The following is a 13,471-nucleotide window of genomic DNA, read 5'->3' on the forward strand; positions in this document are numbered from 1 at the left end:
AAGCCGTCGGCAAGAAGAAGCTTGAGAGTCCAGTACGGTCGCCTCCGCCTCCTAAGCCTGACTCGCCCATGGATGTTGTACCGTCGTCGCCTTCCACTCAGGCACAAGCTATTACTCAGGCGGCGTCACCGGCTAACCCCGAGGCTAATGAGGCGCATGTAGACATCGTTGTTGACCTCGTGAGAGGACCCACTGCACAGCCAAGACCGCCACCGGCTCAAGCGCAAGAGACGCAGCCCGCTGCAGACGCTCGCGCCGCTCAGCCAAACGCCGATGTTCAACCCGAAACAGACGCAGATGCAGCCACTTCGAACCTCCGGCGCGGCACACGCGCGCGCAAGGTCCCAACAACTGACGTCTTCGGCGTGGTCGCACCCCCGCGCACGACGGCAGGCCGACGGCGCACGATCCTGCTTCCAGACACGAGCGCGTTCTCGGGCATGTCCGCGCTCGCGCTCAAGTCGCTCACGAACACGAACACGCAGCGGAACCAGCGGCAGATCGCCGAGATTCGCATGGAGGTCATCATGAAGGAGGGCAAGCGCCCCGACAGCCCGACGACCAAGGTGCGCACGAGTCTCGAGCGCCAGCGCGAAGAACGTGCGAAGCAGCGCCAGGAGCGCGCGGAACGCAGGGCGCGCAGGTCCGACGAGGGCGACGGTGAGGGTGAGGACGAGGGTGAGGACGAGGGTGAGGACGAGGGTGAGGGTGATGATGTGCCCGAAGAACCGGCCGATGTGAGCCTTGTTGCGGCTGACATTGAGGTGGATGAACCGCAGAATCATCCCAGGGCCCCGGGCGATGAGGAGGACTACGGCACGCCCGAGCGACCGCCCAAAAGGATGCGGACAGAAGATGGTGTGGACGAGGCCGAGGCCGAGGCGAGGAACGGGAAGCAGGTCAAGTGGCACCGTGGGCTGGCAGCCACGGTCTACCTAGACGACACGCCCCCGACGCCGAAGAGGCCTTCTAATGGTGTGCCCATTAAGAAGGGCTGTCTAGCGCCGTCAGCCAAGGTAGCTTACTGTCTTTCTTTATGGCCTCGTAAATGTATGCTTACGCGAATGGATGTTAGGCGCGCCAGCTGGATACGATGGGCAACGTGCTTAATGCGGAGGCTCCATTGCCTGACGTCCAACTGGAGAACATCGTCGTCAGAAAGTTTATATACGAGGACGACGAGCCAGTTGTGCCCGAGCCGGCGCCGGCGCCAGCTAAGGTGACGCGCAACAAGGGCAAGAAGTCACGAACGTAATGACCTGTATTTCATACTGCTTTTCTCTATTAGCAGACATCCCTACATTTTGCGATGTCCCTGCCACTGTCCATCCCTTTAAGCCGTTATTCCACTGTAATGATGTGTATTGTTGGAAGTTAAGACGTTTCTTGGTTTCACAGGCGCGAATGAGGTGCGCTAGGCAAGTCATACAACCACCCGACGTTGCATTTATTAGTACAGATCTTGATTTTCTATGTACGATAGCGACATTTACTTTCCACCGCGGTAGTTGATGGTCGCCGATGCCTGGTTGACGGGGAGCACGTAGAGTTCGGCGATGTTGATGTGTGGAGGGCGTGACGCGGTCCAAACGATTTCTTCGGCAATGTCCTCGGCGACCACTACAGTATGATAGTTAGGGGCGAGAGCTCAAAATAAAGGCTGAAAAGACTCACAAGGCTGGAGGCCTTCGTACACCTTGTCCGCGAGAGACTTGTCCCCGCGGAAGCGGATGATGGAGAATTCGGTCTCGACCATGCCTGCACACAAGCGTCAGAATCGACTGACAGAGCTCGCTGTATGCGTCTTTAACGCACCAGGCTGAACCTCCGTGACACGGATGTTCGTGTTTACGAGCTCACGCAGGAGCGTGCCCGTGAAGGAGCGCAGGGCGTGCTTGGTTGCGCAGTAGATGCCGCCGCCGGCGTACGGCTCGCGCCCGGCGATGGAGCCGAGGTTGATGATGTGTCCCGCGTTGCGCGCTTTGAAGTCTGCGGTGGCCGGGACAAGCTGAGAAGGGCCAGGGAGAAGCAAGAACGGGAGAGCGAACCTTTGAGAAGCAGCTGCGTCACGGCGATCAGGCCGAAGACGTTCACTTGGAACATGGACTCGTAGTCCGCGTCCGCGATGTCGCCGACGCGTTCCATACCGAGGACGAAACCCGCGTTGTTCACTGTACTCGCCGTGAGCCCTCAGCTCTGGGTATCGGAGAACAAGACGCACCGAGGATGTCGACCGTCTTCAGATTCGCAGGGACGCGGTCAAAGAGTGTGTTGATTTGCTGCCTGTCCCCGACGTCGAGCTGCACAGCGGCGAACTTACCACCAGCCTGTACGCCGGACTCCTTGTGTGCGGCAACACACGACTGCTCGACTTGCTTGAGCTGTTCAATGCGCCGCGCGGCGAGGATGACGTTCGAGCCAGCCTAATTAATGTCTGTAAACGACTGCTAGGGCATCTCTAGACCTCTCAGCTCAGCATACCCTAGCGAAAAGAACAGCTGTCGCCTGAGAATAAATTAGTATTGAGCGCGACGGTAATGCGATCGCTGCACTTACCGCACCAATACCAGCACTGGCACCGGTAACGAGGACAGTCTTGCCCTGGAGTCGAGACGCATTGAAGACGGACATACTACGATGATGAGTATGTGCCACTGGAGTGCGTGGTCTGGCAAATAGAAAGCTCTTGCGGATAGGAGGGAGAACGGATGCGTTACGCTGAAAGACACGGAACGCCAGGATCACTGCATATAAAGGCTCGTCAGTGTTATCTGATTCGCAGCCGCGGCCAGCGAAGACACGTTTGGACACACCTTGCGGATCTTTCTCCGATATAGAGCTTGTCGTCGGCCGCGTTCACGAATGCGTGTGCTCTGAGTGGGCAGGCGCGGGCAAGGCGGGGCGAGCAATGATTGTGCGATCTCTCACCTCGACCCTTATCATCTCACGGCATGCCGCCGGAAACGGTCAGGAGACCTCGCGACATTGCGCATGTTTCAGGGCTGCATGTGCAGAGCAAAACCCCCGCGGAGGGCGGCGACGAACAGTGGGACGCGCTGTTAGGGTGGTTGAGGAACAAGCATGGAATGGACGTCAGTTCGGGTGGGCTCCTCGTCGAGCGTAGGGGCGCAGAAGGCGGGTCTTACACTACACCCTGGCACCTCTGGTTTGCTCAACTTTTCCTAGGTGCTGGGAAGGGATTGTTCGCCATTCAGTCATGTGCAGTGAGCATTCCTGGTGTATTCACCGTGGTGGCCGCGCTCATGCTTCTGTCTAGCGGTCAACTGCACTCTTCACCATCCCAGCAGGCGCAATGATAAATCTGAAGACTCTGTCTCCGTTGTATCCGGGAGCTCGAAAATTGCTGCTGACGGCCAACCAGATGATAACCCTGCACCTAGTGTTGCATAGACCTGAAAAAGACAGCATCTCGCGCGATCCGAATTGGGGCCCGTATCTCTCTACCTTGCCCAGAGAATTCAGCAGTCATCCCATGACGTGGGCCGTACGGAACCATTTTGGGCTCGAAACTGCATTGGAAAAGGATCTGCTGTCGCTCTTGCCCTCGGCAGTCATGTCTGCACTGGGCGAGCGAGTGTGCCGGTTCGCAGCGGACTGGAAAGCCATCTGCAGCTATGTCGTATGTTGTCCGGCTTAGTTTGAAGGAAGACTGACATTGTGTAGGCTATGGCACCAGGCATAACTTCCAAGACTTCTCGACCCGACCTGACGTCAACCGATTTCCGTCCTGACAACCATCTCCTCCTCCAGGATTGCTTGTGGGCTTGGTTAAACGGCGGGTAGCCCTCCTGCACACTATTGACCCGCATTTACCCCCTTGTAGTCAACACGCGTTGCGTGTATTATCAGCTAGACCCGAGCTCATTGGCCCCGGAAAATCTGACCCTGTGTCCAGTTCTCGACTTTGCAAACCATAGGCCACATGACACCCATATCATCCCTGTGTCACCTTCATCAATATTTCCACCAACCCCAGGTTCGTCCAGTAAAGGTCGACATGGTCTTGGTGGCGATTACACGTTTATGGCGTCGAGCGAGACGCCAGTACACCAGGACGAAGAGCTCTTTCTCAGATACGGCGGCCATTCTAATCGGATGCTGTTCGTGGAATACGGATTCGTAAACCTGTGGAACGAGGGTGAATGCACTGGAGGCCAATTTGACGGAGAGGTCGACGTGCAAGATATGATGGAAGAGCTCTTTGTCGTCAAGGGAGCCACGGGCGGGACTTTGAAGGACGCGCTAGAGGAAGAGGGATATTGGGGGTACTGCCACCTTCCCATGTATATACACCGCAGCCCCGCTAATACATTTGCTCGCCGTGGTATCCAGCGACTGGACGATGCATTCTCAGCCGACACCGGCACACCCTTCGTATCGTCTCGTGTCCGCGCTTCGACTGTTACACGCCGCGGCGGATGATGCCACCGAAGATGTTCTCGACCGCGCGCTCGAGCAGTGGCGGGCTGTGCTCTGGGGACAAGTAGAGCAAATATCCGAAGAGAACGAAAAGGCCTGGCGGAATACGCTTCCTCTCATGTGTCAACGGATTGCGAGGAAGGCCAGGGCGGAAATCCAGTCGATGCAGAGGCATGGCTTGCAGCCGAACGGGCTGGAAGACCCTGCGTGGAAAGGATGGATGCTGAAGAACATCGATATGCTGTGGCGAGAAGAATACGAAGTGGCAGAGGCTGTTGGAGAGAGCGTCCGAGTAGGAGTAGATTTCTGAGCGAGCTGTGTTGTCCAATGACACTGCTTTCTATTTGTGGTGTGGTGGCGGTGAGCGAGCCCATGGCGCTCGTTTCACCGCGTTTGGCTCTGTGATCCCTTCCGCCGTCGGCATGCTCCCATAACACCGCCTATCCGAACCACCCGGCTTCCCTTTCCTCCACCTCTTTCCCGCTTTCTTGTCCTCTCCTTCTTCTGCTTTTAACACTATATTTACGGCCTATACTACTGCTTGAAAGGAGGAAGCCCACGACTCTTCCGCCATGGCTCTCGAGGCGCTTTTGTCGACCAGAGCCCAAAGGTTCTTCATGGTTACAAGTGAGCAGTGACAGGCTTAATAGATCTGCCCCACAAACTCACCGATACCCCACTCAGTTCTCTTGCGTGCGTATTGTTAGGCAGGATTATTGGGGTCATATGCTGAAGATGTTCCAGAGGGATTTGTCGTGCTAGCAATGGTCGCCACAGTCTTTGCATTTGTGCGTGCTCCGCCCTGCTGCGCTTGTTTTCAACTCACATTTGCCTCAGGTGGAAGAGGATGTGGACCTCACGCTGCCCCAGTACAAGACTGTGCCGTGCTATCTTGCACTCTTCATCCTTGCCGAGTGCGTGCTTGATACATCGTGTGCTATCTCCTGTGTGCTCTCGAATACTTATCAATCAACAGGATATTCGAACTACTCATGGCCTTTGACGCTTTACGGCTACGAAACGTTATCCAACTCATGGGCATCCTAGGTCAGATCCCATCCGCAGCATATTGAGTGCTTGCTGAAACCTGAGCCGAGCAGGATTCCACCTTGGTCTCATTGTCTTCGCTGCAATCCAAATACACGAGACAAGAGCGGCATTGGTCAGACCAAAACCCCAGAACGCTTCGGTGAGTAATTAATGACGGGGGTTCGAGTCGTCTATTAATGAAGCGCAGCAAGGATCCGGCCCTGGGTCGCTCTGGGAGAAGGTCCTGCCATATCTCATCGTCTCGCCATGCATTCTTGGAGCGTCATGGCTCGCTCTGGTGTTCTGGATTAGGGAACTCTACTTCGAATTCGGGTATGTGCATTGGCCTCTCGCTCCAGTTGCGTAAATCTTATGACGTTGCAGGTGGGCAATATTCCACGTCGTCGGTGCCAATCCCGCGATGAAGAGTATGATTTTCTTGCTGTTCACGCTTTTCGTGTCTTACATCAGCGCCTTAGCCATGTACCAGTTCTACCAGATCATGATCTGCTTGCTCAAGTTCGACTTCTTCTGCTTCATCGGTGTCACAACACAGGTGTGTTCCTCCACTCTGATCGCTGACTTTCGCTCAGATGTGCCTAGCTGTTGATTGTTGTACTCCAAACAAACTCGGCCGAGTTTGGAGTGACTATTGCCGCCATCCCAGTTGTGCTATTCCTGCTTGTAGGCGCAGGCATAGCCGTGCAACGCGAGATCAAATGGCTCATGTCAATATCGCTCGTGATGATGCTTGCGGCTGAGTCATATTGTAAGTGGATGATTTACTGTCAGTTCCGTTATGACTCATGTCCGGCTAGTCAGTGAGTCGGTGAACGGGTGAGGATGACATAGTAGTGCTGACAGCAGCCTAAAGTCTTCAAGCTTGTACGCTTCTACGAGCCATCATCGCGAGAGCAATACCAGACGACGCGGACGACACTAACGGTGTTCAGTAAGTTACCCCTTACTTCTAAGTCTCATTGTTCTCATGTGCTTGCAGCCATCCTCGCCTTTTTGCTCCTATTTGCAACGTTCGCTGTCGGCCTGCGGTGCTTCGCAGACTTCGACAAGGGACTTCAGAGCTCCAAGACGCACGGTCAGTCCTACCGCCCGGTTGCGACGAAGCTCACGAAGCTCGACCTCTTCGGTGATTACTCATTTCCCCTCGATAGATATCACTAGGCGAAGAAAGAAATTTTACTCATCCGCCCCTGTGTCTAACAAAACAGGAGCCGACGACGACACTGAGGGTGGCACGCAAATGCAATACAGCGATGGCGCACAGCTGCAGCCGCGCATATCGATCGAGTAAGGCACGCCCACATCGTCTGTATCGAAAACGAAAACAGAGACGACCATAACGACCCGACTGCGACTTCGATCCGTAGGTGTACCACCTTGCCATGCTATCCAATGCTACAGCACATCTCTTATGTTGGCTGTAACGGACCTTTCGTGCATAATTTGTCTAACTTATCACTGCCTTCTTTCGACTTTATGTACCTGCGCTCTCACGAGGACTCTGTCAGGGTGGTATTATGTGCTAGCTGTAATGGTTACATGTAGCGGAGGGTTATGTCGAATGGGTGCGAGCCCGGGCTCCCTATGAAACGCTGTGTCTGTTCGCAGACCAGTGCGTTCTAGTCGATGTGTCAGCCGTTGCTGTTCTGTAACTCCGACCATGCATTTCATGGCAATGAAGTAATAGAATAGGCCATCTTCTAGGAGAGTTCACCGGCATCTTCTGCACACTCACGAGAAGCATCAAATACCATGGTCATGTCATTTAGACTCTAGCCCTCACAGTTCTGGCTGTATAGTGCATATCATCTCGAATGGTTTAATGCTCCACTTCTTCGACTAAAGCACTTCTCCAGCACATTATATCTCAAAAATATACGAGGAACACATCCGCTTCCGCTCCGACCTGAACATATAGGACTGCTCCACGCTGATTCCATGGCAATCAGGAGACGGTGTGTTCATCAATGTAGTGACCGGGTGCTAATCGGGCACACAAGGCCCGGGCTCTAGTACCTGGTCACTACGTAGACTGTAAGTGTGATGCTGAAAGCGCTATACGTTCATCCAGACACTACTTAAGGCTCAGCAACTCGAGAAGAGGGTTCGAAATACTCACATGAGAATTGTCGGAGCAGGAGATGGTTGTGCCGCTGCACGAGGCGTCGGAGCTGTTTGCAAGACGGAAGGTTGCAGGCCTGTGAGGCCAATGCCAGTGTTTAAGCTCCAACTTTACTTGGCATGTGGCGCCACAAAGGTGCCGGGAAGCTTGCGCACGTCCTTCAGAGCAGACGCGCAGCGACATTCCTAACTTTGGTTTCAGATGATAAAATACATTCTGTTGGTTGCGATGTTAGCTCTGAACCTCTATTGTAAGTTCTATTGGTACTATGGCTCTGCCAGTGTGAATGACAAGGACTCGGACAGATGGCAAACAAGATAAGCAATACAAGCATCAGGAAAAAGACTTAGGTCCACAATACTACAGAGTGCTACAGGAGCATTTTGGAGCACTATGGACCCAAGTCCTGTTTCCTGATGAAAGCGCTACAACAGACTCAGATAAATGTACACTTGACTTTGGGCCATTCGAAACGATTAGGATTCTGGTTTGCATCCGATTGCAAGTGAATGAACATCGAAACATACGCCAACTTGTACGGAAGGCATAGAGCATTTAATATGGGAACGACGGTAAGGCATCTTTGAAATTTAAGAGGCTGGCTGGCAAGCCTGGAACACAGGTATTAAACTGCCAATACTTGTCTCAACAGCGCAGATCATGTAGTACATAACATATCGAAGCCAGGCTGAGACCCCTGAGACTTCAGATCGCACACTGGAGATATGTTCTCAACACTTCTCTTCGGTTTGCTCTCTGACACATTCATCTCGGTGGTAGTTGTCAAATGGCTCCACAATACATATATCCTGCTTTCCCAGCCAGCCGCAATTTGCGAAAACATCTGCAGGTATCCCGCCGCAAGCACAGCAATCCTAACGAGTCATGTACCATCCTGCGGTGGAGCCAGCCCTTACCGTCCCTGGCACATGCGGGCTGGGTAGTTGGGACTGAGTCATGACGACACCTGGTGGCATCCTTTGCCACATCTAGGTACAGTGTAACCGTCTTTCAGAACCCGTCACGTATAAAGGGAAGACAAAGGCCGTCGGGATTCTGCAGCAAACAGCTCTCTCGCCTCTCGCGTATCCAGCTCTTGCAAACCTCCACAATGTTCTCCAAGCTCACTGTCTTCGCCACGCTTGCCCTCCCTCTTCTTGCGGCCGCCACACCCACTGCCAGGAATTCGCAGCCCACCACGGCGTGCTGTGACAGCACCGAGTCTGTACGTCTGCCCCACTTTGCATAAGTTGCCGGAGAGTCGCTGACCATCAATATTGCTCTTGCAGGCCAACTCTGCGGCGGGTGCTGCCATCCTCGCCGGGCTGGGCGTCGTCGTGCAGGACGTGACCGGTCTCATTGGCCTGGACTGCAGCCCGATCACCGCCGTGGGTGTCGGGGACGGCAATGCATGCAGCAGCCAGACTGTCTCCTGCTCTAATGGTATCATCGTGAGTATTTCCTTCCCTTGGACTGCGGAGCTTGCACTCATGCTGGTTGCATATAGGGCGGCATTGGCATTGGCTGCGCCCCCATTACCCTCTAAGCTCGTTCCATCTCATCTCCAGCAATAACGGAATGGTGCAGTCGGGATGGAGTGTATCCGGCGAGTGTCTTGTAACATTGTTTGTCTGCATGTGTGAATATAGTATGTATTTTGCGCATCTCGAGATACAGGTTCTGTAGCCGACATTGGCTGAGGAGGTGCCAGCTGAGCTTAGGCTACTTCTGATGCATGATGGCTTGTGCGACGTGGGGATTCCATAGCACGACGCCACGAAGTCACGGGGAAGCAAGCATGTCCATTAACAAGGTTATGGTCTCGCAGGCAGACGTCGCAGCAATCTCGGTGGGCCTAGCTGCGTCCGCGGTCGGTACAGGACGTATCGAGCCCTATACAGGGCCAATTTGAAACGTATGCCATAATCTGGGAAAGAATACCGAGGACAGCCAGATGAAATGGACTTCTCCAGCACCGCCCGCCTTGACGGCGACAAATTTAAATGAACAACACGAGGATTGGAGAGCGTCATGTGAGATAGTAAGTGAATCATACCTGGTAGCAGATGTAAGCTATATTCAAGAATGAGCTTCGCAGGCCCTATGGCAGCCATTTGGAGCAGTGAGGTGAGCGGGACATACGGTGCACAGGGAAACACGCGTAACGGCCAGGACGAATCTAGTGGATATTACAGGAAGTCAGGTGCGCGTGACAAACGCGTGAGTAAATAATATAACGGAACCAGCCACCAAGGAACCATCACCGAGACTTCTTCCCCTTTGCAGCCCTCTTCTTCGGCGACGAGCTCGTAGCTGCCGTCGTGTCCTTCGACGTAGGCTTTGCCTCCTTGTCCTTCGTAGGGAAGAGCTTCGCTTGCAGCTTTTCAAACTCTTCATCATCGATCTCCGGAGGGGGTAGCACTGCCTCTTTCCGCGACCGCTTTTTTGGCGACACTTGTATCTTCTCGTCGTCGTTATCGTCGTCATCGCCCTTGACCCGCCTCTTCCCGCCCTTGCCTTTTGTGCTGGGCTGCGGCTCCGCGTATTTGGCCGCGAGACTGTCAAAGAAGCCGTCCATGTTTTTGCGCTTCTTTAGAATGAGGGCCTGCAGCGCAGATGTGTCCTCCTCGCCCTCTTCCTCTTCCTCTGCACCCTTTTTCTCCTTACCCTTGCCCTTGTTCTTCCTGGCAGTAGGCTTATCGCTCCCATAGAACTCGTCCCACACGCCAAGGTCCTTCGCGAGCTCCTCTGCCTCGGCAGCTTCTTTCTTGCCCTGCTTCTTGCGTACGAGTTTCGCCTTCTCATCCTTGATACTCTTCTCCCATGTCTTGAGCTTGGGCAGTTCGCCCTTCTTGATAAATTCAGAGATGATGACGATAAAACGTGCTTCGTCGTCAAAAGTAGAGTGGGGAATGTGCATCATAATAGTATCGATAGAGCCGTCGTGCTCGACGTAGGCAGCCTTGAGGTCTTCAACCTCTTCCACCGAGCCTGCAAAAGACACATGTGTATGAGTATCGAGGCTACGACAAGGTGCTCCTCTGTCCACCTTGATACTCTTTCTTCAAATCATCGAGTTTCTCCTTCGTCACCTTGTCGAACAACTCCTCAAAATACGCTTCCCAGCCACCATCCTCAGCACCAAAGTCGAGTCCCTCGTCGGTTCGCCCGGTCTTGTCGTAGCGCTGCCTGCGCTTATCGTCGCCTAGTACTGCATATGCAAAGCCAATTTGCTGAAACTTGAGAGCTGTGGCAGCTTTGGCGTTCTCGGCCGCGGTAGAGTGCTTGTCAGGATGATGAATGAGGGCGAGCTTGCGGTAGGACTTCTTGATGTCGTCGGGGGTGGCAATGTTGGTAAGATTTAGAACGCCGTATAGGTCAACAGTATCTGGGTCCTGATCTGGGAAGAACTGCGCGATGGGGTCTGGCCTATCGTCCATGTCGGGGTCGTTCGTCGTGGTCAATGCGTGGAAGACGCGTCTGTCACGCGCACCGAGACGCGTTCGGGGAAATTGCGTTACAATTGTGATATGTGTGACAAAGACGCGCTTTCTACCTTGGCGACCGTCACGCCCTCTGCCGGTTCCTGGATCTCTGAGTTGCAGTGAAGCATGCTGCCTCTGAGGTCTGTGGACCGGATGTTATAGTCAGTGTTGTCCTTCTCCCCTCAGTCTACAAACTATGCTCAGTCCTCTCTTTTTGGCTGCCACTCTTTTACTTCTTTCTGCCTTCGCCCATAACACCGCTAATGCTCAGGTAGCTGTTAACGGCCAAATATTCACAAACGGTCTCGCTATCGTCGATGCACCTCAGCCAGGAACGTGAGTGATCTTAATGGTATACCAAGCATTCAGGCACTTAACCACTCTATTCAGCACTCTGCACGCTGGAGCAACCCAAAGTGTTGCCATAGACATCAGCGGAGACGGTCACCTCCCTGCAGACTCCGGCCCTGGCTCAAGCTCGGCGACTCATTTCGACAGCCTCGAGATATACCTCACGTCCTATGCGACGTCCCTCAATCTAACGGTATCGTCGGGGCCGGTCTTGCTCACTCAGGAGCCTGGGAGCACCGTCAAGCATGTCAACTGGCTCATAGACTCGTGTATACCCTCTGGGAACTATAATGTTTGTCTCTTGCCTTGACCTGAAACGCTTAGGAGTGACTGATGCCACTATAGCTGACCTTCTACGAAGGCTCCCACATTAACTCGGAGGCGTTCTTCATCATTACTCCGCTTCCGTACGTTCCTCCACGCGTGCCTGTCCCCTGGATTTTCTGATGCATCTTCCTAGTATCGAGATTCAGAATACTAATTCAAACCCAGGCCAGTGCTCGAACGGCACAAATCCTATCCAATCGTATCCGCAAGCCCAAGTCGCGCCATCTCACAGTCCGTGGCTCGACGCAAACAACTCTACTTCAAACGTTCAGTACCCAAGCGTCGCAGATGCAGCCGTTGGGCTAGCAGTGTCACCGATTGCGGCAGTCGCGATGTCGTTCCTCCTTTATTCTCTCTTGTGACTGGAGCCTAGTAATCTGCTCTTGGTGTGTTGATGTAGTGCCTTTACGCGCAGTGATCAACGGTAGAGAGTGACCGTAAGCGCACCTCATGGATAATCTCGCCTTGTTGGACGCCGACTCTACCCTCCTTAAGTGCTGATACTTTAAGCTGCGGATGATTCTGTCCAGGCAATATCGCACGCGTTGTGCTTAATGTGCTTAACCTTGCGGCGTGGCGCCGTACCAGTACTTACCGATATGTGGCGTACTAGCGGAAGTACGTTCTGCATTTCCTTTTCCTATATCCTATGATTGCGCTCCCTGTTTCATAACGCCGGATATCGCAACAAATAAGTCACAACCTTTGAGTCATCTCAAGGTGATCCGAAAATGAGTGTACAAGACAATGTATGAAAGTTCGTCCAGCGTCACGGACAGCCATGATGTGTTCCATTATCTCATATGCATGTTCTAATCATGGTGCCGTCGCATGTCGTCGACAATGCGGATGGCCGCTAAGGCCTGAGGAACTGTATCCGTATATTGCTGTGTGTCCCCGTGCTTCCCCATGTTATGCCATTGGTGTGAAATTGGCCTCATGTGGGCTGGACGTGTCACGAGCTCGGATTGAGTGAAGAATAGCTGGGCCGACCAAGGCCTCTGCACTCCTGTAGCCTGTTTAAAAAACGTGCGTGGGTTTCCCGACGCCTTTGTGGTGTCGCACAGAGCCCGAAATCGCTTGCGGTGCAACTAAGCTGGGACATTCCCAACGAAGCCCGATACCTGGACCATGCCATCTATGCGCAAACACCATGTTCTCCTATGCAGGCCTTGGCATGGCTATAGTGTCTCGGTGGTAAATTTCAAACAGCTCCACAATACAGCGGGCCTTCCTTCTATTTCCCGCTATCAACCACATGTCGCAAATTCATCTGCAGGTATCCCGCCGCAAGCACAGCAATCCTAACGAGTCATGTACCATCCTGCGGTGGAGCCAGCCCTTACCGTCCCTGGCACATGCGGGCTGGGTAGTTGGGACTGAGTCATGACGACACCTGGTGGCATCCTTTGCCACATCTAGGTACAGTGTAACCGTCTTTCAGAACCCGTCACGTATAAAGGGAAGACAAAGGCCGTCGGGATTCTGCAGCAAACAGCTCTCTCGCCTCTCGCGTATCCAGCTCTTGCAAACCTCCACAATGTTCTCCAAGCTCACTGTCTTCGCCACGCTTGCCCTCCCTCTTCTTGCGGCCGCCACACCCACTGCCAGGAATTCGCAGCCCACCACGGCGTGCTGTGACAGCACCGAGTCTGTACGTCTGCCCCACTTTGCATAAGTTGCCGGAGAGTCGCTG

General features: G+C 53.8%; 6 protein-coding genes across 6 annotated transcripts; 4 read left to right on the forward strand and 2 right to left on the reverse strand.

Moving 5' to 3' along the window:
- Positions 1-392: 392 nt before the first annotated feature.
- Positions 393-2,850, reverse strand: PHACADRAFT_256049 (uncharacterized protein). Its single transcript, XM_007395692.1, has 9 exons — positions 2,814-2,850; positions 2,557-2,744; positions 2,482-2,505; positions 2,222-2,423; positions 2,049-2,171; positions 1,816-1,989; positions 1,675-1,758; positions 1,076-1,620; positions 393-1,016 (listed from the first exon to the last, which is right to left on the reverse strand). Exons 2-8 carry the CDS (start codon positions 2,629-2,631, stop codon positions 1,490-1,492), a joined length of 813 nt encoding a protein of 270 aa, XP_007395754.1. The 5' UTR covers positions 2,632-2,744; positions 2,814-2,850; the 3' UTR covers positions 393-1,016; positions 1,076-1,489.
- Positions 2,851-3,382: 532 nt separating this feature from the next.
- PHACADRAFT_94457 (uncharacterized protein) lies at positions 3,383-4,750 on the forward strand (the record flags this gene model as incomplete). Its single annotated transcript, XM_007395693.1, has 3 exons — positions 3,383-3,640; positions 3,805-4,286; positions 4,354-4,750. 3 exons carry the CDS (start codon positions 3,383-3,385, stop codon positions 4,748-4,750), a joined length of 1,137 nt encoding a protein of 378 aa, XP_007395755.1.
- Positions 4,751-4,948: 198 nt separating this feature from the next.
- Positions 4,949-7,201, forward strand: PHACADRAFT_256055 (uncharacterized protein). The gene is given in 14 exon segments (XM_007395694.1): positions 4,949-5,067; positions 5,125-5,133; positions 5,185-5,228; positions 5,278-5,354; positions 5,417-5,487; positions 5,541-5,629; positions 5,678-5,802; positions 5,854-5,897; positions 5,949-6,025; positions 6,073-6,238; positions 6,258-6,260; positions 6,344-6,421; positions 6,470-6,616; positions 6,699-7,201. The coding sequence occupies 14 exon segments, from the start codon at positions 5,013-5,015 to the stop codon at positions 6,779-6,781; spliced, it is 1,068 nt and encodes a 355-aa protein (XP_007395756.1). The 5' UTR covers positions 4,949-5,012; the 3' UTR covers positions 6,782-7,201.
- Positions 7,202-8,453: 1,252 nt separating this feature from the next.
- PHACADRAFT_184227 (uncharacterized protein) lies at positions 8,454-9,158 on the forward strand (the record flags this gene model as incomplete). The annotated part of the gene is made up of 3 exons (XM_007395695.1): positions 8,454-8,837; positions 8,902-9,063; positions 9,120-9,158. The coding sequence occupies exons 1-3, from the start codon at positions 8,724-8,726 to the stop codon at positions 9,156-9,158; spliced, it is 315 nt and encodes a 104-aa protein (XP_007395757.1). The 5' UTR covers positions 8,454-8,723.
- A 497-nt stretch (positions 9,159-9,655) lies between these two features.
- PHACADRAFT_143762 (uncharacterized protein) lies at positions 9,656-11,081 on the reverse strand. Its single transcript, XM_007395696.1, has 2 exons — positions 10,662-11,081; positions 9,656-10,603 (listed from the first exon to the last, which is right to left on the reverse strand). The coding sequence occupies exons 1-2, from the start codon at positions 11,050-11,052 to the stop codon at positions 9,873-9,875; spliced, it is 1,122 nt and encodes a 373-aa protein (XP_007395758.1). The 5' UTR covers positions 11,053-11,081; the 3' UTR covers positions 9,656-9,872.
- A 91-nt stretch (positions 11,082-11,172) lies between these two features.
- On the forward strand, positions 11,173-12,451 carry PHACADRAFT_173548 (uncharacterized protein). The gene is made up of 4 exons (XM_007395697.1): positions 11,173-11,433; positions 11,488-11,740; positions 11,794-11,855; positions 11,909-12,451. Exons 1-4 carry the CDS (start codon positions 11,294-11,296, stop codon positions 12,135-12,137), a joined length of 684 nt encoding a protein of 227 aa, XP_007395759.1. The 5' UTR covers positions 11,173-11,293; the 3' UTR covers positions 12,138-12,451.
- The last annotated feature ends 1,020 nt before the right edge of the window (positions 12,452-13,471 follow it).

The sequence above is a fragment of the Phanerochaete carnosa genome, assembly GCF_000300595.1.
Source record: "Phanerochaete carnosa HHB-10118-sp unplaced genomic scaffold PHACAscaffold_5, whole genome shotgun sequence".
NCBI classification, from domain to species: domain Eukaryota; kingdom Fungi; phylum Basidiomycota; class Agaricomycetes; order Polyporales; family Phanerochaetaceae; genus Phanerochaete; species Phanerochaete carnosa.

Coding starts and splice junctions, on each gene's coding strand:
- PHACADRAFT_143762 (XM_007395696.1), bottom strand. CDS start 11,052: ATGGACGATAGGCCAGACCCCATCGCGCAGTTCTTCCCAGATCAGGAC. Junction 10,604..10,661: donor TTTGAAGAAAGAGTATCAAG/GTGGACAGAGGA, acceptor TGTCTTTTGCAG/GCTCGGTGGAAGAGGTTGAA.
- PHACADRAFT_173548 (XM_007395697.1), top strand. CDS start 11,294: ATGCTCAGTCCTCTCTTTTTGGCTGCCACTCTTTTACTTCTTTCTGCC. Junction 11,741..11,793: donor TACCCTCTGGGAACTATAAT/GTTTGTCTCTTG, acceptor ATGCCACTATAG/CTGACCTTCTACGAAGGCTC. Junction 11,856..11,908: donor TTCATCATTACTCCGCTTCC/GTACGTTCCTCC, acceptor GCATCTTCCTAG/TATCGAGATTCAGAATACTA.
- PHACADRAFT_256049 (XM_007395692.1), bottom strand. CDS start 2,631: ATGTCCGTCTTCAATGCGTCTCGACTCCAGGGCAAGACTGTCCTCGTT. Junction 2,172..2,221: donor GAAGACGGTCGACATCCTCG/GTGCGTCTTGTT, acceptor CGGCGAGTACAG/TGAACAACGCGGGTTTCGTC. Junction 1,621..1,674: donor GTACGAAGGCCTCCAGCCTT/GTGAGTCTTTTC, acceptor ATCATACTGTAG/TGGTCGCCGAGGACATTGCC.
- PHACADRAFT_256055 (XM_007395694.1), top strand. CDS start 5,013: ATGGCTCTCGAGGCGCTTTTGTCGACCAGAGCCCAAAGGTTCTTCATG. Junction 5,630..5,677: donor CAAAACCCCAGAACGCTTCG/GTGAGTAATTAA, acceptor AATGAAGCGCAG/CAAGGATCCGGCCCTGGGTC. Junction 6,422..6,469: donor GACGACACTAACGGTGTTCA/GTAAGTTACCCC, acceptor ATGTGCTTGCAG/CCATCCTCGCCTTTTTGCTC.